Source organism: Amblyraja radiata, chromosome X (genome assembly GCF_010909765.2).
Source record: "Amblyraja radiata isolate CabotCenter1 chromosome X, sAmbRad1.1.pri, whole genome shotgun sequence".
Classification (NCBI taxonomy): domain Eukaryota; kingdom Metazoa; phylum Chordata; class Chondrichthyes; order Rajiformes; family Rajidae; genus Amblyraja; species Amblyraja radiata.
This window is the reverse complement of record NC_045999.1, coordinates 12,561,279-12,588,415: the sequence shown is the minus strand read 5'-3', so window position 1 is coordinate 12,588,415 and position 27,137 is coordinate 12,561,279. Positions and strand designations below refer to the sequence as shown.

General features: G+C 45.0%; 1 protein-coding gene across 12 annotated transcripts in view; it reads right to left on the bottom strand.

The window, feature by feature from the left end:
• Window positions 1-4,971: 4,971 nt before the first annotated feature.
• Window positions 4,972-27,137, bottom strand: part of herc1 (HECT and RLD domain containing E3 ubiquitin protein ligase family member 1) — a 217,426-nt gene continuing 195,260 nt past the window's right edge. For all 12 annotated transcript variants that reach the window (XM_033014841.1, XM_033014842.1, XM_033014847.1 and 9 more), the window contains 12 exons: window positions 24,776-24,898; window positions 24,453-24,555; window positions 22,137-22,306; window positions 20,859-20,997; window positions 18,539-18,708; window positions 18,266-18,435; window positions 17,639-17,804; window positions 15,175-15,251; window positions 13,744-13,996; window positions 10,206-10,358; window positions 7,208-7,513; window positions 4,972-5,638 (listed from right to left, as the gene is read on the bottom strand). In XM_033014841.1, the coding sequence (XP_032870732.1) occupies window positions 5,453-5,638; window positions 7,208-7,513; window positions 10,206-10,358; window positions 13,744-13,996; window positions 15,175-15,251; window positions 17,639-17,804; window positions 18,266-18,435; window positions 18,539-18,708; window positions 20,859-20,997; window positions 22,137-22,306; window positions 24,453-24,555; window positions 24,776-24,898 (2,016 nt within the window). In that variant the 3' untranslated portion in view covers window positions 4,972-5,452. The remainder of the gene's footprint in view (window positions 5,639-7,207; window positions 7,514-10,205; window positions 10,359-13,743; window positions 13,997-15,174; window positions 15,252-17,638; window positions 17,805-18,265; window positions 18,436-18,538; window positions 18,709-20,858; window positions 20,998-22,136; window positions 22,307-24,452; window positions 24,556-24,775; window positions 24,899-27,137) is intronic.

Below are 27,137 nucleotides of genomic sequence, written 5' to 3'. Positions count from 1 at the left end.
AGCCAGGATTCTGGTCACCTTCAGCCAGGGCGCTGCTCCTCAGGGGAAGGAGGGTGTTGTGGCTGCGAGGGTGGCCGGTCCTCACCCTGTCAAGGTGGGTATCGAGGAGAGGCGTGTGCATGAGCGATTCCGGCTGAGCTTACCCCTGCTCTGTCGGAATCGCTCATAGGACTTGCGGCCTGGGTCCCTTCCCGAGTACCGGCCCCAGGCAGCATGAGCCGCCTTTCCGAGATGCCCACCGTTCTGAGACGCTGAGAGGCACGTACTGTGCAGGCTTCTCCTGCACTCTACACTTCCTCGCCTTCCGTCCTGACACGCCCTGGCAGTTCTTGCTACCACTTGACAGCAGGAGCGGTCCCCAATGGAGGTCTCTCTATAAGGGAGCCCTCCCCCTTTACATCAGGTACCTGGGGTGGAGAGCGTTGCACATGGCTGTGGCCTGTAACAGGTACTTGAGCCGGTTCACGGACTCGCCAACCGCCTGTCATTTCTGTGGCGAGGAAGAGACTATGTTCCACTTCTACATGCAGTGTGAGAGGTTGCAGCCCCTGTTTGACTATCTGAAGGGGCTGCTTCTCAAGTATTGGCTACATTTCAGCCCCACACACCTGATATTTGGGCACTCGGTACAGAGGGGAGAGGGTCAGGAGGGAAAGGGGAGTCTCCCTTTTGGACTGCTCCCGGGCCTGGCCAAGATGGTCCAGACAGCAGGCGGTCGATGGTCACACCAGAGCCAGATGCCTGCCCCTTTTCCAGGCCTATGTCCGTGCCCGCGTTCCCCTGGAGAGGGAACACGCGGTGTCCACGGGGACTCGAGAGGCCTTCCGTGAAAGCTGGGAGGTCGAATGTATTGTTGATAAAGTTGGCGATATATTAATCTGATGACCGTTTGTTTGTAATCTGCCAACATAGGCAGCCTTTAATCGTGCTAATACTCTGTTCATTTTTATTCCCTGAATAGAAGTATTTGTATAATAAAAAAATAAATTAAAAAAAACGGGCCTTGCAATGACTGCATCTCCCAGCAGGCCTTGCAATGACTACATATCCCAGCGGGCCTTACAATGACTACATCTCCCAGCAGGCCTTGCAATGACTACATCTCCCAGCAGGCCTTGCAATGACTACATCTCCCAGCAGGCCTTGCAATGACTACATCTCCCAGCAGGCCTTTCAATGACTACATATCCCAGCGGGCCTTACAATGACTACATCTCCCAGCAGGCCTTGCAATGAATCACAGACTTCAAGCAGCCATTGCATGCAAAGGATATGCAACAAATAACTAAACATGACATTGCTGTGTCCCAAACATTGTAGTATCTTGAAATGTATAAACACTGCTGTAATTTCTACAAGGTGAAAAAAAAAGTATTAAAATACCCTTTAATAAAATCTGACAATGTGAACTTTTGTGATTTTGTGATTTTGTGAAACCACATGTGATTTTTTTCTATTACAAATCTCAAATTGTGGAGTACAGAGGCAAATAAATAAATGATGGGTCTTTGTCCCAAACATTATGGAGGGAACTGTAAGTATGTGTACACACACTGAACTGAACTTTTTACTTGCTTATTATATTGTTTACAGTGTACTATTTTTACATATTCTGTTGTGCTGCTGCAATGAAGAATTTCCTTGTTCTATCTGGGACATACGACAATAAAACACTCTTGACCCTTGTGACAATTTGGCCTCCATTTACCTTACTTTCAGACAGTGACAACACTTCTGAAGCACTTCATCTGCTGCTATGAGAACCTGACTGACACCGGAAAAGTGCCTTAGTTTTCAGCCATCAATGTCTGGATTCATTGAGGTGATGTGACATTGAGGGGAAAAAAAAAATCACAAGGACAAGCCATTTATTTCATAAGGTCATAAGTGATAGAAGCAGATTTAGGCCATTCAGCCCATCAAGTGCCATTCAATCATGGCTGATCTATCTCTGTCTCCTGCCTTCCCCCATAACCTCTGACACCCATATTAATCAATAATCTATCTATCTCTGCCTTAATAATACCCATTGACTTGGTCTCCACATCCTTCTGTGGCAAAGAATTCTACAGATTCACCACCCTCTGACTAAAGAAATTCTTCCTCATCTCTGCAGTATAATGTGGATAAATGTGAGGTTATCCACTTTGGTGGCAAAAATAGGAAAGTAGACTATTATCTGAATGGTGGCCGATTAGGAAAGGGGGAGATGCAACGAGACCTGGGTGTCATGGTACACCAGTCATTAAAAGTAGGCATGCAGGTGCAGCAGGCAGTGAAGAAGGCGAATGGTATGTTAGCATTCATAGCAAAAGGATTTGAGTATAGGATCAGGGAGGTTCTACTGCAGTTGTACAGGGTCTTGGTGAGACCACACCTGGAGTATTGCGTACAGTTTTGGTCTCCTAATCTGAGGAAAGACATTCTTGCCATAGAGGGAGTACAGAGAAGGTTCACCAGACTGATTCCTGGGATGTCAGGACTTTCATATGAAGAAAAACTGGATAGACTCGGTTTGTACTCGCTAGAATTTAGAAGATTGAGGGGGGATCTTATAGAAACTTACAAAATTCTTAAGGGGTTGGACAGGCTAGATGCAGGAAGATTATTCCCAATGTTGGGGAAGTCCAGAACAAGGGGTCACAGTTTAAGGATAAGGGGGAAATCTTTTAGGACCGAGATGAGGAAAACATTTTTCACACAGAGAGTGGTGAATCTCTGGAATTCTCTCCCGCAGAAGGTAGTTGAGGCCAGTTCATTGGCTATATTTAAGAGAGAGTTAGATGTGGCCCTTGTGGCTAAAGGGATCAGGGGGTATGGAGAGAAGGCAGGTACAGGATACCGAGTTGGATGATCAGCCATGATCATATTGAATGACTGTGCAGGCTCGAAGGGCCGAATGGCCTACTCCTGCACCTATTTTCTATGTTTCTATGTCTATCTCCTTCCTAAAGGAAGGTCCTTTAATTCTGAGGCTGTGACCTCTGGTCCTGGACTCTTCCACTAGTGGAAACATCCTCCACATCCAGGTCCATCCTCATGTATTTCAGGCTGAACCCAAAAATCCTGATCAAGAAATGATTAATTATTGGTCAAATTAAAAAATGTTTAATGCCTTTCCTGTACATTTGAACATGAAAAATAAAGGAGCGACACAAGGAACTGCAGATGCTGGAATCCCGAGTAAACCAAATTGCTGGGGTAACTCAGCGGGTCAGGCAGCATCGCTGGAGAATGTTTGGGGTTGGGATTTTTAGCGATGTTTGGGGTTGGGATTTTTCTGACTGATTGTAAAAAAGTCACTGGATGGATTTAAGAGAGAGTTAGATAGAGCTCTAGGGGCTAGTGGAGTCAAGGGATATGGGGAGAAGGCAGGCACGGGTTATTGATAGGGGGCGATCAGCCATGATCACAATGAATGGCGATGCTGGCTCGAAAGGCCTCCTCCTGCACCTATTATCTATGTAAAAGAGGTGACTGTGGGACAAAGCCCGGCAAGTGATAGGTGCATACTCCTCTAGCAATGTTGCTTGACCCACTGAGTTACTTGGTACGCTATGATGTGAAAAATAAATTTGTTTTATTCTTAATGCAGAATATTTTCAGAAAATGTGTTAGAACTTCAGACTGGATTCTGGTTTACAATTACATTATATCTTGCTTTAAACGTTATTCTATTTATCCTGGATCTGCACTGTGCCCGACTTGACTAATCACATATAGTCTTTTTGCTGACTGGATAGCATACAACAAAAAGACTGTCACTGTACCTCAGCACATGTGACTGTAATAAAACTAAACTAAATACAATGTGTCGAAAGGGCTGCTCTACCGAAAATAGACACAAAATGCTGGAGTGGTAGCATCTCTGGAGGGTAGAATGGGCGATGTTTTGGGTCAAGACCCTTCCTCAGTCTGAAAAGGATCTTGATCCGAAACGTCACCCATTCCCTCTCCCCAGAGATGTCCGTCTCGCTGAGTTACGCCAGCATTAAACTAAATACAAGGCAAGCCGCTGATTATCACGGGGAATTCAACCATTTCAGGTTTGCCTCTCATATTTCCACCATTCACTATTTTTTCCCTTCTATTTTTATTGCCGACTTGCAGCTCCCAAGACCACCCCTTTACAGGCCTTACATTTGTCAATCAGGTGAGAATTCAAGATTTTGGCTCACCATCACCTCCTTGAGGACAGGCAGTAACAAAGATACTAGAGGAGCCTTTGGGCAGTAATGCCAGATCCAGTTTCAGAATGAGAACCGGGGAACATTTACATCCTTTGTAAACTAAACGGCAGAATATTGAGAAACAATTTCCTGCTGCTAGTGGTGTGGCATTTGACTGTGAATATAATTGATACCAAATAGATTCACATTTACCATTCTGTGGCTCACCATGATGTCTGCAGATTATTGGATGTCAAGGGAGCCATCAGAACCAGGAGGTAAGATACAAAATCCTTGCAACACATACACCCACTGCACCACAAGCTCCCAGCATCATTGAACTGCCAGATAAGGACTGCTGCCTGTGGCATGTGTCATTTTATTGAAAATTGAACTGTTTACAGATAAACTGTCTTGTGAACTCAAATTAAATTATAAAACAGAGCCAGAAAATAAAGTGACTCTTGTGGATGAGATTTTTAATTGAGAGTGAGATGAACAAATTCAAACGGGATGTAATAAAATCTGGATGTGGAACTAAATTTAAGTCCCCACCCGAAACATCGCCTGTCCATTCCTTCCCGCAGATGCTGCTGGACCCGTTGAGTTTCTCCAGCACTTTGCATTTTGCTCTAAATCTAACGGGCACCTCATAACATGGCCTCCAAATATCATGAGATCATTCTCTATGTCATGTTGCAAAAAAAAAAATCATTACAAAATCAAAATATTTCTTCTGGTGGGAAAATAGCATTGAGATTCTATGTTATTAATTGGAACGATGAAAATTAGTACAAACAAGTGGCTTTAAATTAATGTTTTATTCTTCTGATGTACGTCTGATGGGAAACTCAGCACAGGCAATTCAAAAGAAAACAAAAATAAATATAAGAATATTTATGTAAAATTGCTCTCCCTCATGAACAATTATACACATTGTACATTTTCGTTTCAACTTTAATTTTGTAGCCCTCTAACGCTGGGAGGGATCATTTATACCATTCTCAGTAATGCACCAAATTATCTCCATGCAAACTTATCCAAAACGGAACAAAAAAGGAACAAATACCAGGAGAAGAATTGCATTTTTTTTTCTTAAACCTGTTTATAGTTGAAATTAAAATTCAAACAATAACATTTGTCAATCACATTCATTTTTCTTCAAGTACATATACAATTAAAATTTTCTGGGCTTCTCACTAAACTGCAGTAGTCACTTTCACGTACACTAGCAGAAGGCTCACTCACTGTAGCTCCCAGTGCCGTAGTCTTTGTTCGGAGTATCAGTAATCTGTGTCTGAGCCTTCTGTGTTGTCCACATTGCGGGACAACATATAGTTGTCCATGTCGATGGACCTGCAGTTGTTGATAGCGTAGCGCAGTCGTTCAGCCATGACGGACTGGCTGGAGTACGGCGGCAGCCGCAGCTGGAAGAAGCAGGTTTGTGAGGTAGGCAAACTGTCGTAAGGCTGTGTAAGGAAGAGACAAAGGACGGTGAGGGTTCAGAAACGGAGTAAAACAAACATCATCAAAATAAACTACTCGATCAAACCAGAATACTGTTAGTTCATCGCAGTGGCACGATGGTGCAGATGCTCATGGGGTTCATTTCCACTGTAAGAAATTAGTTTCCCACTGCACCGCACCAGAGACACGGGTTCGATCCTGACCTCGGGAGCTGTCTGTGTGGTGTCTGCACGTTCTCCCTGTGTGTTTCGTCTGGGTGCTTCTGTTTCCTCCTACATCGCAATGATAGGTTTGTAGGTTAATTGGCCTCTGTGAATTGTCCCTAGTGTGCAGGGAGTGGATGCGAAATGGGATAACATTGATCTAGTGTGAACGGTTGATGGATGGTTGGTGTGGACTCGGTACGCTGAAGGACCTGTATCCATGCGATTCACAGTGACATGAGATTGTGGGAGGCTGCTTCCTTAGGCTGCAGAGCCCGTGGACTGGGGTCACATTGCCGAAAGGGTCAGCAATTTAGAACCCAGATAAGACAATACTTCTTAACCTTGAGGGACGTTGATTTTTGGAATCCTGCCTTAATGGCTGAGAATATCCAATGCCATGACTGATAGATCTTTGGATTCTAAGGAAATTGGGAAAGCTAGCAAAACACAGGATAAGCCATATTCAATGGCTGAGCAAGACTGTTAATCCTACTCTTTAAATCAAGCTTCCAAATTACCGATAGCATCTTGATAGTTAATGGGCCTCCCATGCTTGCCCCTGCACAGCTCCAGTCACTTAGAACAACGACGAATGCTCCCCATTATCAACTAATGCACCACTGTCAGGAATGCGCATAACACGTATGATGGGGCACTGGTCAGTGTGATTCCATGTAGTATGCGGTAGACGTGTTGCCCATCCTATCCCTGCATTGGACTGGGTTGTACTCCATCTGCCAGCCACCAACGGCTGTGCTTTGTGGCTCTGCATGGTTGACGGGTGTGGGACCAGGCCGCTGCTTGAAGTGAAACACACTGTGAACAGCGATGGGCCCTCAGGATCATTACCAGAATGAGCCGATGCCTCTTCACATATCAATGACAATTTTTTTTTAAATTACTTAAAATACTTTGTGGTTTTAATGACTTTATCTTTAATGAGAAATTAGACAAATAAACTAACAATTTATTTGCCTGCACTTACCTTTTTAATTAAGGCTAGAACCTCAAACAAATGATTGCATTCATGCTACTTACAGCAGCTGCGGCTGCCCTGATGCTGAGGAGCCAGATGTGTTGAGCTCCATTCGGCCCCTGGGCTCAGGAAGTTTGTGTTTCATTGCTGGACTCGGCTGCTCGAGTCACCGGTGGCCGAGCTCCAATTTAGCTCTGATTTCCGTATTTCAATGTGTAGTGCAGAGGCCAGTAAGGAGCTAACTCCCGATGACAACGTTGCCAGCAGTCCTTCCCTATGGGGCCACCGGAAAGAACCAATGTGCTTCCACCCGTCATCAAGCTGATCATCAGTACAGCACAGCTGAAATAAAGCATCCCCTCTGCTGAGAAAGAATAAAATGCTCTTACCCTGTCAACCTTCATAATCTGAAACCGCTGCGAGATGTCCGCCGTGTTGGCTGGCAAGCGGGATCTGCCCGACACAAAGCGCATGAAGAGGACTCTCTCTTCGTTGGAGAATTCCTCTAACGTCTTCCAGAACCACTGCGCCAGCTGATGCTGCTCATCCACCTCCCGGTAACGCACTACTTTCTTCAGGACTTCGACAGAGATTTCCGGCAGCCCACAAACCATCTGTTCCAACTGTTTAGCAGTGAGGAGAGACAGTAGTGGGACAGGAATGATCCAAGACATCCCCTCTCGAACGGCAGCCACCTGAATACACATACAGAAGCTTGAAAGCACCCACAGTCACGCTCAGGAACAAGTTCTTCCTCTCTTATCAGGCTTCCAAAAACTAGGGTTCTGTCCGATTCACCTCTACCCCATTGTGGACATTAGGCTTTGTCTATGGAACCGATGCACTACAATGCTGAGAACTATATTCTGTACTCTATATTTTTCCCTTTGCTCTAGAGTTTGGCTTTATTGTATTTAAGTATTCTATTATCTGAACTATTTGGATAGCTGCACAAGCTTTTCACTGCACCACATCACATTGTCACGTGTACCTTGTTATCCTAACATCCTATCGATCAGGAATATTTTCTAATACATAATCAGACTCGCTGGATCAGAATAATCTGCAATATGGAACTGCAGATAAAGAGAGGGCCAAGTCAAGACCAGCAGTGACAGACACAAAATGCTGGAGTAACTCAGCGGGACAGGTAGCATCTTTGGAGAGAAGGGATGGGTGACGTTTCGGGTCAAGACCCTTCTTCTGAAGTTAAAGTGAGTTGATAAAATGACAGGGAGGAGGAAAAGCTTCAACTGTAGGAGGATGGAGATGGTCTGGTCAGTAGAGCAGTAAAATGTCAAATGCGCCACCATGTTGCCGATGATTATGTGAGACATAGATAATGGAGACAGTCAGAATATTTTTCAAAGGGTGCAAATGTCCAACTCTAGAGGGCATAGCTATAAGGTGAGAGGAGGAAAGTTTAATGGGGATGTGTGGGGCACTGCATAGAGCAGTGGGTGCCTGGAACACACTGCCAGGGGTGATGTTGGAGGCAGATACGATAGAAGTGTTTAAAAGGATTTTGTATAGGGATGTGGAAGTGCAGGGAATAGAGGGATATGGATCATGTACAGGCAAATAACCATAACATATAACCATATAACAATTACAGGACGGAAACAGGCCATCTCGGCCCTTCTAGTCCGTGTCGAACACTTATTCTCCCCTAGTCCCATCTACCTGCACTCAAACCATAACCCTCCATTCCTTTCCCGTCCATATACCTATCCAATTTATTTTTAAATGATAAAATCGAACCTGCCTCCACCATGCGATCAGTTTAACGGCATCGTGTTCGGCACAAACTTTGTGGGCCAAAGGGCCTGTGCTGTACTGGCTATGTTCTGCGTTCTATACCCATTAACTCCACTTTTATCCTCCTACCACCCCACCAATGCTTGGGGCAATTTACAGGAGCAACTCACCTACTAACGATCATGTGAGGGAAACCCATGCTGTGAGGGGGAGAATCTTTACAGGCAGTGCCCAAGGTCAGGATCAAACCTGGCTCACTAGAGATACGAGGCAGCAGCTCTAGCTATTGTGCCAATTGCAACATTCACAGAATGGTGTCCAGCGAGCCTGCAAAGTACCGCGTTGATACTGATGTAGGTGCAGCGTGTTTTATTGATGGGATGCAAATTCTTCCATTCATTGGGGAGTAATGAATGGATGATGCAGTGATGTGAGGAGGGGGAGTAATGTTGGAGGGACAGAGATAGATTGCTGAAGAACAGACTTGCAGGACCCACACAAATAGAGACAGGCATTCCTGGCAGGAAGTTACCAGTGGGATGTCCGTTGCCAAGGAGACAGGCGCCTGTGCCTCCGAACACTCTTGTGGGTTCAAGGCAACATGGAATCCGACGAAGGGTCCCAACCCGAAACATCGTCTGTCCATTCCCTCAGATGCTGGCTGACCCGCTGTGTTCCTCCAGCACTTTGTTATTTGCTTAAGATTCCAGATTCTGTAGCCTGGAGTCTCAGTGGATGAAGCTTTCTCACCTTCAACGTGAAGTTTAGTAACATCCTTCATGCAGCAATGACTGACAAAATGCAGTGGAGATGAGCAGCAGCAACTTATAATGGTCCTGAGGCTAAGAAGCTGAATGTGACCATGGGTTAAGCAGCGGAGGCACAAGGAGGTCATGGGTAGGTTACTAACAGAGTAACCAGCTTTCACTAACTCTGTTTCTTCTGAAACTGCCGTTTAAAGGGCCAACATCAAACATCTGTGACCTTCTTGTGCCTTAGTTGCTTTACCCATGGAGAACTGCCATGACAGATGGACTGTTCACCCATCAGCCTCCCCAAGCTGTGAGAATATTTGGAAGCTTCAAAAACATTGGCCAAGTTGCAAGTAACCTGTTCAAATGATGTTTGCCCAAGATCATAAGGAGGTGCGGGAAGAATTATTATTATTATTTAATAATATAAAACAAGGAAGCGGTAACGTGTCGCTGGCAGCAGCCTGAAGGAGGCGCTGTCGGCCAGTGGCTACACCATGAGCCGCGTCAACTATATGGTGCGGCAGCTGATGAAGAAGGCCTCGCCAGTGTCGGCGACTTGGCTGGGAGTTGCTCTCCGCCACCTCCCTCTTTCTCACTCGCCTTCCTAGTATCAGTGGCCAAAACTGGAAGAGCAGCGATCCCAGGTGACGCTTTTATATCCATGAAGCGTATGGGAAGACCTGGCCATCCCCAGTTGCAATAACATGTAATTCAGGAAACGGGGTCACCTACTGTGACTTGTTTACACCAGTGTGAATGTTTACGTAAGTCAGGGAGTGTCTGTACTAATTATTCAGCCTTATTGATTCTGTGTAATAGAAAAAAACAAATATGATCGAACTGATCCATTGGGTTAATTTTGTTGCCCACTTACTTGACGATCAATTTCGTGCAACCGATACTCGACGGCCCTGTCCACATACTCCTTCCGATTGGAAAAGGTGAGCGGGATGCTGTTTCCACCTGGGATTATGGGAACCATTTTGCCGTCAGCACTTTGCCCCACAAATGAATCAAGAGGTATCATCTGAAACATAAAAGGGAGCAGCAATACTCAAATCAGACTGAACATATGGCACGAGGCAGGCAACAAGCGGAGTTCTGAATTCAAGTTATTCAAACGCAGCTCTTAATATTTTGGAAAAATATAAAGAAAGCCAAGCTCAGTCTTCTAAAATGAAAAGACTCTGTTCAAGAGGTTAATATTGCTTAAAAATGTTTTTGAATATTTTCGAATACCCTTGCATTCTTTAGGGAGAATCGGCAAGTTTTCATGGACATCATTTTATTGAATATCAAGGGCAAAAATACATAACTTCAACCTCAATTAATCTGCTCCTTCACTCCACATGCTGTTTATTCAGAGATGTTTGTGACAAAACTCGACCAAAATGTGATACATCTGTAGAATCACGGTAAGCAACTCAAGCAGAGGAAACAGGCGCTGATAGAATTTTCTACACAGGTGCCTTTGAAATGTGTTCTTTCTTCCTGAACAGTGGAATGCAGTCTACTCGAGGTAACACAGACCCTGGTTATCAGCCTGAAGAAGGGTTTCGGCCCAAAACGTTGCCTATTTCCTTCGCTCCATAGATGCTGCTGCACCCGCTGAGTTTCTCCAGAATGTTTGTGTACCCTGATTATCTCTCCTTCATTTCCTGCACCTCTGCTCTCATCTCCTTTTTTTTTTCTTCAATATACATCATGGAAACATGATGTATATTTTTTTCCAATATACATTATGGCCCAAGTCCACGCTAACCATCGATCAGCCATTCACACTAGTTCAATGTTATTCCACTCCCTGCACCCTAGGGGGCAATGTAGAGAGGCCAATTCACCTACAAACCCGGATGTCTTTGGGATGTGGGAGGAAATTGGAACATCCGTAGGAAACCCATGCGGTCACACAGAGAAGGTGCAAACTCCACAAAGACAGCACCCGACGTCAGGATCAAACCCGGGTCTCTGACGCCATGAGGCAGAGGCTTTTCCAGTTGCACCACTGTGCTTCCCTTGATCTCCTGAAGCAAAGATAGTGTCCCCTAGTCCTTATCTCCCACTCCACCAGCCACTGCCTTCAATGGATCATCCTTCAAGTTTCCATCATCATCAACAAGATTTCAATCTCCAGGCTCGTGTTCTCCTCCTTCGCTGGATCCCGGGACACAGAAAGTCCAAACGTGTTTCACTTGCACCTCCTCCAATTTGCTTACTACTGCATTTGGTGTTCAAAATGTGGTCTCACTGAACATAGAACAATTGTCTTTCCACTGACTGGATAACACACAACAAGCTTTTCACTGTACCTCGGGCCACGTGACAATAAAGTAAACTGCAATACCGCACAGCAAAGCAAAAGGTCCTTTGTCCCACAATGCCCATACTGACCAAGATGGCAAATTAAACATCTCCTCTGCCTGGAAGTCTCCTCCACACTGAAGTCAAACACAGATTGGGTTTCATTCTGCAGAGTACCTCCACTCAGTCTGGAGTTGTGGCTCAGATTGTCTGCCACTTCATTTAATTCTCCATCCCACTCTGTCGTGTCAGTTAATGGCCTCCTAAACTGCTATAATAAGGCTCATCACAACCTTGAGGGACTGCACCTCATCTTCTGTTTTAGTAGGCAGTCAACATTGAATGCTACAATTTCATGTAACCCAGTTTCTCCAGACGGTACCACAACTGGCCACATCTGCAGCTGGTTTATGGGCACAGTTTTAATCTCTCCTTTACCCCGGTCTGACCCGCCAGGCATGGATGACAACCCAGCATTTTGCCTTCCTCTGACTGACGTTATTACAGTTTTTATTCATTGTTTTTCTCCGACTGCTCCTTTAACCCATCAATAGGATGTGCTCTGCGACTTAGCCCCAGGACAGTGCTAATCTCTCTTCAGCCAGATATTCCCATTGACATGGTCAACCCTTCTCCATCCTCCCTGCAATTTAAACCTAACTTGTTTTCCCTTTTCCAGTTTGTTGAAGGGACTTAAACCTGAAATGTTAACTCTTTCTCTTTCCACAGATGCTACCCCATGTTTCCAACATTTATAAATGCTGGGACATTATAGTACATATAGAGTCCATGATCATTATCTGGCTACCTGCAAGATGTGTGGCAGCATGCACAAAAATAATCTAAATAACGTCAGCAAAATTGATCAAAACGGATAATGATCAACTTTTTGATTCTATATTGAATGCTGTGTCTTTGCCAATGTACATGTTTAAGAGAAACTATATTAGTCTTGGCACCATTTTGTATTTATTGTTGTATCTATCAATACTGTTTATTCTGTAAGCTTCATGAGAACAAGAGATTTTGTTGCACCATGGTGTACATGACAATAAACTAATCTGTTTGAAGAAAGGTCTCGACCTGAAACATCACCCATTCCTTCTCTCCAGAGATGCTGCTGTCCCGCTGAGTTACTCCAGCATTTTGTGTCCATCTTCAATTTAAACCAGCATCTGCAGTTTTTCCCCACACATTAAACTGATCTATTTGATAACCTGGACCTTACTTTCAAGGGAGGCACCCCACTGGGAACAAGTGCTAAAAGATTTGCACCACCTTACTCACTGTTGTCCTGTGGTTGTTTGTGTCAGGTTTTGTTCAGATTGTTATATTTTACAAGTTATTGACATTTTAAGATTTACAAAACCTCAATCTTCCCCGTCCTTACAGCTATGATGTCACAATGGGATTGTAGCTCTACTTGCAGCATTGTTGCTAACCAAGTAGCCCTACTGGCCCCAGCAAGTACAATTACATTATATATTAAGTTTAAAAATGAGGGAGGGTGAATAAGGCGATATAAGTAGCCCCTGCACAGTTGGGGGCTATGGGTGAGCGGTGGAATATTGCGTTGGGGGAACGGGTTGCATTGGGGAAATGGGTGAGTTGTGGAATATTGCCTTGGGGAACAGGTTGCATTGGGGGACCAGGCCTCCCGTGGGGGTTATGGGTGAGTAGCGGACTAGCGGGGAACGAGTTGTGTTGGGGGACCAGGTCTCGTGTATCACAGGGACATAACGGGTCCCACTTGGTCTAGTTAACATTTAAAAGGGCTATTCCTTTGCATGTGGCAACCCATGCCAATTTTCTGCTAACAGGGCAAGAACACAATTGATGTTGCTGGTCATTGTCATTTCTGGCAGTATTGTCTAGTAAAACAGGAGCATATCCAAACCAATTGTCTGCGCTTGTAGATTTCACGTCATTACCTGAACAATCTCAGCATTTCTCCTTGCCTCAATATGCACACTGCATTAGACCATTTTCCCCATTCTAAACTTGGAAAGGTAATTGGTATTTGATATGAGGCAAATAATGAAAAAGGTTTTGACAATCATAATTCCATCAGGAACAAGGCTGTGGGAACTTTATGTGGCATTTACACTAACCTCATGGAAATTCTCCTCAGTAATTCCGCTATCTTCAATGTGAAGAATGCTGTTCAGAGTTTGTACATAGAGCAAATCCACCTCTTCAAGATCTTCTAACGAGAGTGGAATACAGCAAAGCTGCTTCCATACCATCGGGGCCAAGTGGAGATCCAGTGGTTTCTTTGTGCGAATGGCAACACCCATAAGAATGCCCAGAAACTTGAACTGCAGCAGGTGCTCTTCTGAACAAGTCGAAGGGTTAAGAAGGAACCTGAAGGAAGACATAGATTTTTAAAATGGGTGACCAATAAAGCTTGTCTCCATTAATTGACAATTAAGAGGTTGGGCTTGATGGTCGAGCTTGCATCTATGTAGCGGCAAGTTAAGTCATTTGACCAACATCATTTGGACAATTCCCAAGGTTGATTGTAAAAACCTGTTCAGGAAAGTTCCTGATCAGATAGCTGGTGTCCTTTCATTGATGACAAAAGAATCTCATTCTGGAAAGACAGAGCCTGTCCCCACAACCGACAATGGCACTCATTAGTGATGCCAGACAGATTTGTAGTTCAGCGCCATTCCTTATGGTGCAACTACTGATATCAGGGCAGCGCATTCTTACCCATAGCCCACGTTGTCAAGTCATCAGCGTTCCACATTATAATTAGAGTCATGGACTCATAGAACATAGGAACAAGTCCTTCGGCCAAACTCGTCTATGCCGACCGAGATGGTCCATCTAAGTTAGTCCCATACACCTGCGTCTAGCCCATTACTCTCTAAACCTTTCCGATTCATGCATCTGTCCAAATTTTCTTTTTAAATGTTACTGTCCTCCCTCAACTACTTTCTCTGGCAGCTCATTCAATATACGCACCACTCATTGTAAGGAAAAAGTTATCCCTCAGGTCCATACTAGGCCTATCCCTCTAGTTTGTGAATCCTCTACCCTGGGTAAAAGGCAATGCACATTCATCCTATCTATTCCCCTTGGGGTTTTATAGACCTTTTTAACATGTCGCCTCGGTTTTGTACCCACTTTGTGAACACCCTTTAAGCAGGACTTGGGGTTCCCTTCTTGGCTTAGGCCACCCACTATACAATAGACACATGTGGATGTGGCTACACTCAGTTTGCACCCAAACAGAGTTTTAGTTTGTTTTTTCAAGCGTTAGCTTAGGTTTTGACTCCAGCATTATATCTGTACTCAAGGACTGAACTGTTGGTCACTACCTGTTAAGTGCTTTAGGACTGAACAATTACACGTCCTATTAAAGAGTTTGGAGGATCTTGTCCCCCCCCTCCCCTTCCTCTCTCTAGTTTACACTGAGAAATGTGTAACATACTATTTGTTCATTCATTAAAAGGGAAGCGTAAAGAATAAAATATTTTCTTGCATATCAGTAATTAGCAACAAAATATTGACTGGAATGAAGCAATAATTCTCACCTGTCTCTATTATAGCCTACTTCAGCCGTCACATTTGGAGTAGGAATCAGCAGGTCAACAATCCCCATTTCAAGCTCCTGTTTAAAGTGGAAAGTGTCATTTAAGAAATCAAAACTTTACAGGCATCAATCTACATCAATATCAAACTCTGTAACTAATGGTAACCCAGAACTCAATTACTAAACTCAAATAATTAATCTTCAGGCAACAGTAAAATTAAGTGTATAGGAAGGAATGGTAAAGATGAGGGAGTGGGGAGCTGGAAAACGGAAGTAATTGAAGAGACTAAGGAAGTGTGAGGTGTCTTGGACCAGGGTCGAGAGAAAGGGGTGGGGGGAAGATAGGATGGAATCGAGGTACTGGGAAATGAATTAGGTGGAACAGGAGCAGGCAGAAATAATGGGTCTGCCAAGGCAGTTCTGGTTATGGATTTTGGGGAGAAACTAAAATACCATGTGGGACTGTGGAACGATATGGTTGGAGGCTGTGGATAATAAAGTTGAGGGAGTAGGGGCCACCTAATTAATTAATTACAATTAATTGATTTTATAGTCCAACTGTAATTTCAAATTGTATTTATTACACTAGAAACTTAAGAGGCATAGAGTCACAGAGTGATACAGTGTGGAAACAGGCCCATTGGCTCAACCTGCCCACATCAGCCAACATGTCCCAGCTACAATAGTCCCACCTTCCCACGTTGAGCCCATATCCTTCCAAAACTGTCTATCCATGTAGACACAAAAAGCTGGAGTAACTCAGCAGGACAGGCAGCATCTCTGGAGAGAAGGAATGGGTCACGTTTCGGGTCAAGACCCTTCTTCAAACTGGTTAGGGATAAGGGAAACAAGAGATATAGACGGTGATGTGGAGAGATAAAGAACAATGAATGAAAGATATGCAAAAAAGTAATGATGATAAAGGAAACAGACGATTGTAAACTGTTTGTAGGGTGAAAATGAGAAGCTAGTGAGACTTGGGTGGGGGAGGGATAGAGAGAGAGGGAATGCCGGGGCTACCTGAAGTGAGAGAAATCAATATTCATACCACTGGGCTGTAAGCTGCCCAAGCGAAATATGAGATGCTGTTCCTCCAATTTGCGTTTAAACCTAAACTAAAGATAGAAACAAAAAGCTGGAGCAACTCAGCGGGACAGGCAGCATCTCTGGAGAGAAGGTATGAACATGGAGGAGACCTAGGACAGAAGGTTGGTGTAGGAATGGGAAGGAGAATTAAAGTGTCCAGCAACTGGGCGATCAGGTTGGTTCAGACGGGCTGAGCGAAGGTGTTCCGTGAAACGATCACCCAGTCTGCGTTTGGTCTCGCCGATGTATAAGAGTCCATATCTTGAATAACTGATACAGTAGATGAGGTTGGAAGAGGTACAAGTGAACCTCTGCCTAACCTGAAAGGACTGTCGGGGTCCCTGGACAGAGTCGAGGGAGGAGGTATAGCGACAGGTGTTGCATCTTCTGCAGTTGTAGGGGAAGGTACCTGGGGAGGGAGTGGTTTGGGTGGGAAGGGATGAGTTAACCAGGGAGCTACGAAGGACACGGTCTCTGCGGAAGGCGGAAAGGGGTGGAGATTGGAAAATGTGGCTAGTGGTGGGATCCCGTTGGAGGTGGCTGAAATTTTGGAGGATTATTTGTTGTATGCGACGGCTGATGGGGGGGGAAGGTAAGGACTATGGAGACTGTCTCTGTTGCAAATAGGGGCAGGGGGAGCAAGGGCGGAGCTGCAGGGTACCGAGGAGACACGAGTGAGGGCCTCATCCATGATAGGAAAGGGGGACTTCCGTTCCCTAAAGAATGAGGACATCTTGGATGTCCTCGTATGGAACACCACATCTTGGGCGCAGATGCGGCGTGGAAGGAGGAATTGGGAGTAGGGGATAGAGTCTTTGCAGGAAGCAGGATGGGAGGAAGTGTAGTTGAGATAGTCGTGGGAGTCAGTGGGTTTGTAATAGTTTAATAGTTCAGTCAATAGTTTATTTTGTGATGGAGACTGTGAGATCAAGAAAGAGGAAGGAGGTGTCAGAGATGGTCCAAGTAAATAGGAATGCAGGATGAAAATTGGTGGTGAAGTTGATGAAGTCCACCAGACTGTCTATCCATGTACCTGTCTAACTGCTTCTTAAACATTGGGATAGTCCCAGCCTCAACTACCTCCTCTGGCAGCTTGTTCCTTTGTGTGAAAAAGTTACCCCTCAGATTCCTATTAAATCTTTTCCCCTTCACCTTGAACCCATGCCCTCAATTCCCCTACTCTGGGCATCTACCCGATTTATTCCTCTCATGATACTTGGTACTTGTTTTAAAATGCTAGTAAAACACTAGAATAATACATTTTAAATACTAAAATACAAATACTTAAAAAACTAAATATAAAATACGAGAATAGAAATCTTGCTTGTTATGAGACACTGCGAGTGGTCATTAAAAGGCATAGACAAAACAACTAATACCTGACATATCTCTGTGATGGTATCGTCAAATACTCCACCAGCATCATCGGCACCCTCCCCCACCAGCTTCACCTTCCAAGCACGAGAAGGTAATCGCAGATCCGACGCATTCAGCTTGACCACTTGTCTCGCGATCTGAACGAAGATAGGTTTACACTTCCGGCCTCTAGGAATAGAAGTAGACTCGCAATTAATCACGAGGGAATACTTTTCTTCATATGGAACTATTCACATTGTCGAACATAGAACAGTAAAACACAAGAACAGGCCCTTCGGCCCATAATGTCTGTGCTGAACATGAGGCCAAGACCTATCTACCTGCACATAATCCATATCCCACTGTTCCCGGCGTATCCATGAGCCGATCCCAAAGTCTTTTAAATGCCACTATCGTACCTGCTTCAATCACCGCGTTCCAGGCATCAGCCTCTGCGTAGAAAACTTGCCCCGCACACCTCCTTTAAATGATGCCCCTCTCATTATGCTTCCAGTATTTGCCATCGCCTCGCCCTCCAGACCCCGTATCCCTGGCACTCGAGCCCTGGCATATATATCTGGTATCTGCCCTCTCGTATTTGATGCAGAAATGAAGCAATGCACAACAAAGATGGTTTGGCTGCAACACACCTGGTAGATATCCTTTTCACAGTGATCTGAGGACCATAGTTTTTGCCTTGGACCATTGTCTTTCCTATGGAGCGCACCATGGGAAGAGTATAAACCCTCGGTGCAAGTAAAGGTCTCAGTTGTCCTTGGACTATTCCCCATGTTCCAGCATTGTAGTGCGATGTACTGTTCTGTAATCACAATTGTAAATATTAGATCAATTAAAAACCACACAATGTGATTGTTGATGGATGTTTGTTAAGTGCATACTTTCCCATTTCCAGCACTGCTTACCTGATTGTTGGGACTGAGATTAAGTAACCTCCATGAAGAGTACATAAGGTCAGAGAAGTGGTACAGCAATCGTAGCCTGGCCCTGATGGTTTCAATAGATACTTCCTTCAGTGAACTGAATTGTGGCGGAATAGAGTCTGGCAGACCTAATTGCAGAGGAACCGATACGCCTATGGAAAGATGGAGCAGATTTTCACATCAGTTACATTTTAGTATTATACCAGTCCAACTCATACAGGTTTAGGTGAAAGTGACACAGTGGTAGACTTGCTGCCTTACAGCGCCAGAGACTCGGGTTCAATCCTGACTACGGGTGCTGTCTGTATGTGGTTTGTACGTGTGTGGAGCGGAACTGCAGATGCTGGTTTAAACCTAAGGTAGATACAAAAAGTTGGCGTAACTCAGCGGGACAGGCAGCATCACTGGAGAGAAGAAATGGGTGACGTTTCGGGTCGAGACCCAAAACTTCACCCATTCCTTCTCTCCAGAGATGCTGCCTGTTCAGCTGAGTTACTCCAACTTTTTGTGTCTCATCTACACAGTTTGTACGTTCTACCTATGACCGCGTGGGTTTTCTCCGCGTGCTCCAGTTTCCTCGCACACTCTGGCCTTCATCAGTCAGAGTATTGATTATAGAAGTTGGGAGGTCATGTTGCAGTTGTATAAGGCGTTGGTCAGACTGCATTTAAAATATTGTGTTCAGTTCTGGGCACCATGTTATAGGAAAGATATTGTCAAGCTTGAAAGGGTTCATAAAAGATTTACGAGGATGCTGCCAGGACTAGAGGGTGTGAGCTATAGGGAGAGGTTGAGTAGGCTGGGTCGCTATTCCATGGAGTGCAGGATGAGGGGAGATCTTATAGAGGTGTACAAAATCAAGAACAGAATGGATCGTGTAAATGCGTAGAGTCTTTTGACCAGAGTAGGGGAATCGAGGACCAGAGGACATAGGTTCAAGGTGGAGGGGATTAATAGGAATCTGAGGGGTAACGTTTTTACACAAAGGGTGGTGGGTGTATGGAACAAGCTGCCACAGGAGGTCGTTGAGGCAAGGGCTAGCCCAACTTTTAAGAAACAGTTGGACAGGTACATATATAGGACAGGATGAGGGATATGGACCAAGCGCAGGCAAGTGGGACTAGTGTAGCTGGGACATTGTTGGCCGGTGTGGGCGAGTTGGGCCTGTTTCCACACTGTATCACCCTATGACTCCGAAGATGAACAGGTTTCTAAGTTAATTGGCATAGGTAAAAACTGTAAATTGTCCCTTGTGTGTAGGATAGCGCTAGTGTATGTGGTGATTGCTGGTCGCCAAGGAATAAAGGAATAAAGTCCCAGTCTGCCCAACCTCTCCCTATAGCTCAGGCCTTCATGTCCTGGCAATATCCTCATAAATCTTCTCTGTCAGAAGTGGCAGTGGGCAGCAGCTATCACCATTGGAGAACATTCCAAGCTGGCACAAGGTACCTGATTCCATCAGATTGACATTTCAACTCAATGTTTGGGCTATCAGTCCATTATGACTACTGCACCACTGACAGAGGCAGACACTTCCTCTCAACATCAGGACATTCTGGCACAGCCCAGAGAAGGCTATACCTGGATTTCCCCCACACAGATTAACCAGTCGATGGGCTGCGATAACATGCAATGAGTTTTTCCACACCTCCAGTAAACAAAGTTGTGCCTCATTTCACAGCCACCAACAACTTCTGGTCAACAATTGCAGATTCACAAGAAGCATAATTCACCCTCCTACATGACAAATGCTTTAGCTGGAACATTATGACAGTGGTTTATTTAAACGAACCTTGATCAGAGTGAAGATGGACACAAAATGCTGGAGTAACTCCGCGGGTCAGGCAGCATCTCTGGAGAAAAGGAATAGATGCCTTTTCGGGTTGGAGCCCTTTTCCAGGCCTCGGGTTCCTACCCGAAATGTCCTCTTCTCCAGAGATGCTGCCTGACCCACTGAGTCATTCCAGCATTTTGCATCTATCTTCAGTAGAAACCAGCATCTGCAGTTCCTTCCTACACATGGTTGATTGAAGGGAAATTTGTGCTCAACAAACTTAAAGCTGTTTACATTTACTAACTTTTGGAAAAGCTAAAATGGTAAAAATCTGCTTTGCCAATATTTGCTAAAAATGCTTTCAAAGTGATTATTAATGTTTGAATATATAGTAAGGTAACTCTTGGATAGAGGATAGATAGATCGGTAGACAGTAACTATCTATCTATATCAGTCACTGACATAGATTAGGTAGGTGTGGGGGATATGGGTTCCAGTGAAGGGGAGGGTAAGGTGTTGCCCACTCACCTGGTGCTCTGGGAGGTACAGGAGGGGCCGTCCACGCCACACTGTGGCACCGGCCGGCTGAGATCTGCCGAATGCCCTTCCCCTGGAGGGCTGTGATTAAAGTGGGCTCTCTCACATGATTGGTGTGGCCCAGACCCAGCTACATTGGAGAGCAGAGGAACAGAGTTGGTAAACCAGAGACAAGGCACATTCACTAAACCCAAAACATGTTTCTCCGCCAACTATCTTCTCCAAAACCAGAAGCCGCTGAACTTTGACCCCCACTTCGGAGCTTATATTCCAGAAAAAACAATTCTAGAAAATATTTAGGTAGAAATCAATTACATCGACGAAAAATTGGAAAACTATTTCTGCCTTTAAGTGATCTAGTTCCCTCACTCGTTAAAGTCTGTTGTGTTTCAAAATCAGCATAAGCTGTCCCTACTTTTATAAATTAATTGTGTGAAGTCCGCAAAGGATTGAGTATTAGATGTGCATTCTGGGGTGGTAAGTGCTAGTGTGTGAGAAAAGTAAATGCTTCATGGGTGACTCTGCTCAGAAACTTGGGTAGCACAGTGGCGGGCAGTAGAGTTGCCGCCATACAGCGCCAGAGACCCGGGTTCAATGCTGACTACGGGTGCTGTCTGCACAGCATTTGTACGTTCTCCCTGTGACCGTGTGGGTTTCTCCAGGTGCTCTGGTTTCCTCCCACATTCCAAAGACGTGCGTGTTTGTAGGTTAATTGGCTTCTGTAAATTGCCCCGAGTGTGTAGAATGGAACTAATGTGAAAAGGGTGATCGTTGGTCAGCCCAGACTCGGTGGGCCGAAGGGTCTGTTTCCACATTACATCTCAAACTAAACAAAATCTCCCAGCCACCTACCCGACTCCAGCACCCATATTAGGGATGGAAAATACCTAACTCCCTTACATTAACAGTGTTTCCCTCCTAGATCAGAGGAGAAACTTTTGACAAAACCTACCCAATCCTGGGAAATAGTCCAACGTTGCAAGCCGAAAGGCAGTAGCTAGAAACATGGCCCTGCTTTGTTCATTTGGCCACTGGTTTACTGGTAACATTTTATTATTCACAATCAGAATTGTATTACCACTTTGTTTTGGAAAAGCTTTATATTGGCTGAACATGAAAGATGCCAATAATAATATTTTGCAATTCTCCATCGCTTGGGGAATATCTCTACTTACTCAAGGCAAGCTTTTGAACCTGTGCCATCCAATTCCGCATCCACAGTCCAAATCAAATAACCTGCTTACACGAGGGATGGGTCAGATTTCTTACCTGCCCTTCCGAGTTGCTGCCCCATCCATAAACATCTCCGGATGAGGAGAGACCCAGTGTGTGCTCAGCGCCCACCACGATGTCCTCAATGAACACCCCATTCAGAGCAGGTACCAGTTGAGGTCTGTTGTGGTTGCGGGCACGACCTTCCGGCAAACCTATCAAGCGGTCTGGTTGCACACAGGAGCATTCATTACATTCAATATGTCCTTCCCACGGCATAACCTAACTATTTTATTGTAATTTGGTGAAGAAAGACCACATTCTTGGGTCATCCTGTCCTTACTAATTTATAAATCTCTGTACATACAAGGTTTCCTCTCACTATAGGAATTACAGTTAAAGGGCCTCTCTGGATTCTGTAAACAATACAACATTCAGGTGCTCAATATAAACTGGTCATCGCCATGAACCCATCTTCTGTGCAAATATGATCAAAAGTGAATTGGTGGATATAATCTCCCTGGTTTACCGCCAGACATCCACTGTTGTCACTTCCGATAATGAATATTGGGCATTGTCACACCTCATATTTCACTTGGGCAGCTTACAACCCTGTGGTATAAACGTTGATTTCTCTCATTTCAATTAACCCCTCCATTCCCTCTCCCGCCTCCTAGTTGGCCTACTTGTTCCCCTGTTCACACCCTTGATTCCGGGGTGGGAGATTGCAACCTTCATGTGGTCCACCCTGTTTCGACGAATGCAATCATCCTGGCGTGCACAAACGGAAGATCAAACAGAACAAGTTGTCTTACAACTTTAGGCTGTGCACGCCATACACAAGAAGAAGAACCCTTGTATCCCTCTCACTATCAGCTCTTCTTCAGCCAGCAATGGGCCAATATGGGCTGCACCCTTCCTTGGTCATCTGTTGCCGGCCCTGAGTTGTTCTGGCCTTTTCCAACCTCTAATCCTCCCCCCTTCTTTCCGTCTGAAGAAGGGTTCCGACCCGCAATACCACCCATCCTTTTTCTCCAGAGGTATTGTCTAAACTACTTCGGTATAAACAAGCATCTGTAGTTCCTTCCTTCACACTTTCATGTGAGGGATTAAACTACCACAGGAAAGGTGATGGCCAGCTTATCTTGAACCTGCTCAACCATTCAATGGGATCATGGGAGGTCTTGACCCAAACTTTGTTTACCACATCTGCTTCAATTAAAACACAAAATAGGAATTGCTGGAAATACTCAACAGATCAGGCAGAGTCTGTGAAGAGAGAGCGTTTTTGTTTAGCTTCCTAGATATGGACATCCCTGGCAAGGTTAACATTTATTGCCCATCCCTAACGATTTCAGAGGGTGGCATTGAGTCTGGAGTTGCATTTAGACCCCACCAGGTAAACACAACAGATTTCCATCCCATGTGAAATTGGCCAGCCAGGTATATTATTAAATCAACAAGCTGGTAGTTTCATGATCAATAATACTAAGCCTAGCCATTTCTAAATGTCCCATTATTTAGTTAATTACATTTAACACAGTTGCTGATGTGGGGCTTGAACTCACGTCTCTGGGTTATTAGCATAAATCTCCAGATTATTCATACACTTTTCAGATTTTCTCTAGAACCTAACAGACTTGAAACAACAAGTTCCTCTCTCCACAAATGCTCATTAATCTGCCGAGGATTTCCATTTTTTAAGTCAGAGTCACACAGCATGGCAACAGGGCCTGCAGGCCAACTTGTCCATGCCGACCATGATGCTAGCCCCATTTGTCCAAGTTTGGCCCATAACCCTCTAAAGCTTTTCTATCCATGTACCTGCCTAAATATTTTTAAAACGTTGTTATAGTACCCGCTTCAACTACCTCCTCTAGTGGGTCTGTTCCTTATACCCTCCAACCTCAGTGTTGCTGCTTCAGTGCCAGAGACCCAGGTTCGACCCTGACCACGGGTGCTAACCCATGCCAGCCCATTAGTCATAGAACAGTTTCTGCAGTTAATTACAATAAATCCCAAGACTTGAGCAATAGACAATAGGTGCAGGAGTAGGCCATTCGGCCTTTTGAGCCAGCACCGCCATTCAAAGCGATCATGGCTGATCATCCCCAATCAGTACCCCGTTCCTGCCTTCTCCCCATATCCCCTGACTCCGCTATCTTTAAGAGCCCTATCTAGCTCTCACTTGAAAGTATCCAGAGAACCGGCCTCCTTAGATTTTATTCAAATCATTTGCTATGTCGCTCTTCCAGGGAGATGCTAAATGCATTTCGTTGTCTCTGTACTGTACACTGACAATGACAATGAAAATTGAATCTGAAATCTGAATCTGAATCTTAGTATATTCTAAAACCTCGGTGATCATCCTACCTTGGCCAAAGGTGTACACATGGCCATCTTTTGTCAAGGTAACAGAAAATTGTGTGCCACACGCAGCCTTCTTGATTGCTATTCCGCACAAAACATCTACTTTCTGTAAAGAGAAAAATTGAAAATCCTTACACCAGACAAAGGCAACAAGAAAGCCCAATGATGTAATTAATTATTTGGACACAGTATTCCCCATACATTTAACCACACAAGTTGGCTGTAGCCCTTTAAATACTTTGCTTTATTTGAAGAAGTTATAACGCATCAGAGAGATAAAAATATGAATTCATGCTATTACAATTGCAAAGTTTGGTAAGCCGTACCTGTGGAGAAGACTTGGCCGTCGAGTTGCCGAGGCCCAGCTTTCCGTAATCTCCATCACCAAAGGCCCAAACCATCATGCCATCAGCAGAGACGGCTAATGTGTGATTTAAACCGCATGCAACCTAGGAAAAAGAATGGACCCAGCACGTCACAAGCAGTGGGAAACACCAGAGGCAAATAATCATTTGGCACAGGCAGGCACGGAAATCGCTATCAAAATATGGAGGGGACCAGGGAACGGGGGACCACAATTTCTTGGCGGCCGCGCAGGCACACACACGCACGCGAGGCTTTGGAGGCTCAATCCAGCGCTAAATACAGCTCAACACTGCCTGTCTCGCCGGGTTAACCTACCGCCTTGCCTGGACTGACAGGACACCAGCGATGCTTCTCCGCGCTGGCAGTAAACCTGGGCCATATTTCCCGCAAGTCCAGGCAGGGCTGTAGGCTAACCTGGCGGGACAGGCACAGAGTTCAGCTGGGTTTAGCGTTGCTTCTCTGCGCTGGCTGTGGGCCTGGGGACACAGCTCCCGTCTGACTCCCGACATCTCTGGCCACCCCTGGGCGTGGGGTGCACTCGGGTGGGGACGGGGATGGTCCAGTGGCGGTTTGGCAGCAATGGAGAGCCGGGATCGATCCTGGCTGCGGATGAAGCGCAGGTCTGTGTCCAGGGCTGCTCAGAGTGTTTTGGCACGTCTCCCTCGCCCAATCACCGCGCTCTAGCCTCAGTCCCACCCCCCCTACTTCCGCCTCTGACCAACCTCCCTCCTCCAATGATCGCGCTGATTGCCTGCTGACTGATATCTCTCTCGTCCAATCGGCGCCATCGATCATCAGTCCCACCACCACTATCTCGCGGAAAGTGGAGATTTCACCGGGTTTTAAAACCCAGATTACAAAAAATGGGGGGGATCGTCCCCCACCTCTCAAAATTGAAAACAGAAAATGCGGGAAATACTCTGCAGGTTATGAAGGGTTTACAGAGCAATAAAGTCATACAGCGCACAATGAGGTCCTTTGGCCCATCATATCCATGTTGTATCATATCCATGTTCCATCAATACGAATCCTGTTTACCCACAGGAGGTCTCTAGCCTTCTGTGCTGTGGCGATTTAAACACTTGTCTGGAAGCACTATAAAGTGGTGAGGACATCTACCTCCTGAGGCAGCGTATTCCAAATTACAAACAATCTGTGTGAAGAGGATTCCCCTCTGATTCCTCTATACCTCCCTCGTCTCACCTTAGCCCCATGCTATCTTGTCTTAAGATAACCTCACCATGGGAAATTGATTCTTACTCTCTACCCCTTCATAATTTTGCATACCTGTCAGCTCGCCCCTCAGCCAGCTCTGTCCCTGAGAAAACAAACCCAGCCTACCCAATCTCTCTTTAGAACTGAAATGTTCCAATCCAGACAACATTATGGTGAATTTCCTCCTCACCTTCTCCAGCACCATCACTTTCTCCCTTTAGCGAAGCACACAATACTCCAAAAGTAGCCCAACCAGCGTTTTAACATGACTTCCCAGCTCTTGTATCCTATACCAGCGTATGTTAAGGTTAGCACTTCACACCCCTTCTACCTATCTGCCACTTCAGGAATTTATGGACGTACTCAAAACTCAAAAAACTGGGATGGAAAAAAAATTTGAGGATAACATAGAACTGGTGAAATGGCACCCAAAATATAACTGGGGCAACAATATACTGGGGCAACAATATAACTGGAGCAACAATATACTGGGGCAACAATATAACTGGAGCAACAATATAACTGGAGCAACAATATACTGGGGCAACAATATACTGGGGCAACAATATAACTGGAGCAACAATATACTGGGGCAACAATATAACTGAAGCAACAATATACTGGGGCAACAATATACCGGGGCAACAATATACCGGGGCAACAATATACTGGGGCAACAATATACTGGGGCAACAATATACCGGGGCAACAATATACTGGGGCAACAATATAACTGGAGCAACAATATACTGGGGCAACAATATAACTGAAGCAACAATATACTGTACTGGGGCAATAATATACTGGAGCAACAATATACCGGGGCAACAATATACTGGAGCAACAATATACTGGGGCAACAATATACCGGGGCAACAATATACAGGAGCAACAATATACCGGAGCAACAATATACCGGAACAGCAATATAACTGGGGCAACAATATACCGGAGCAACAATATACCGGAACAACAATATAACTGGGGCAACAATATACCGGGGCAACAATATACCGGAACAGCAATATAACTGGGGCAACAATATACCGGGGCAACAATATACTGGGGCAACAATATACTGGGGCAACAATATACCGGGGCAACAAT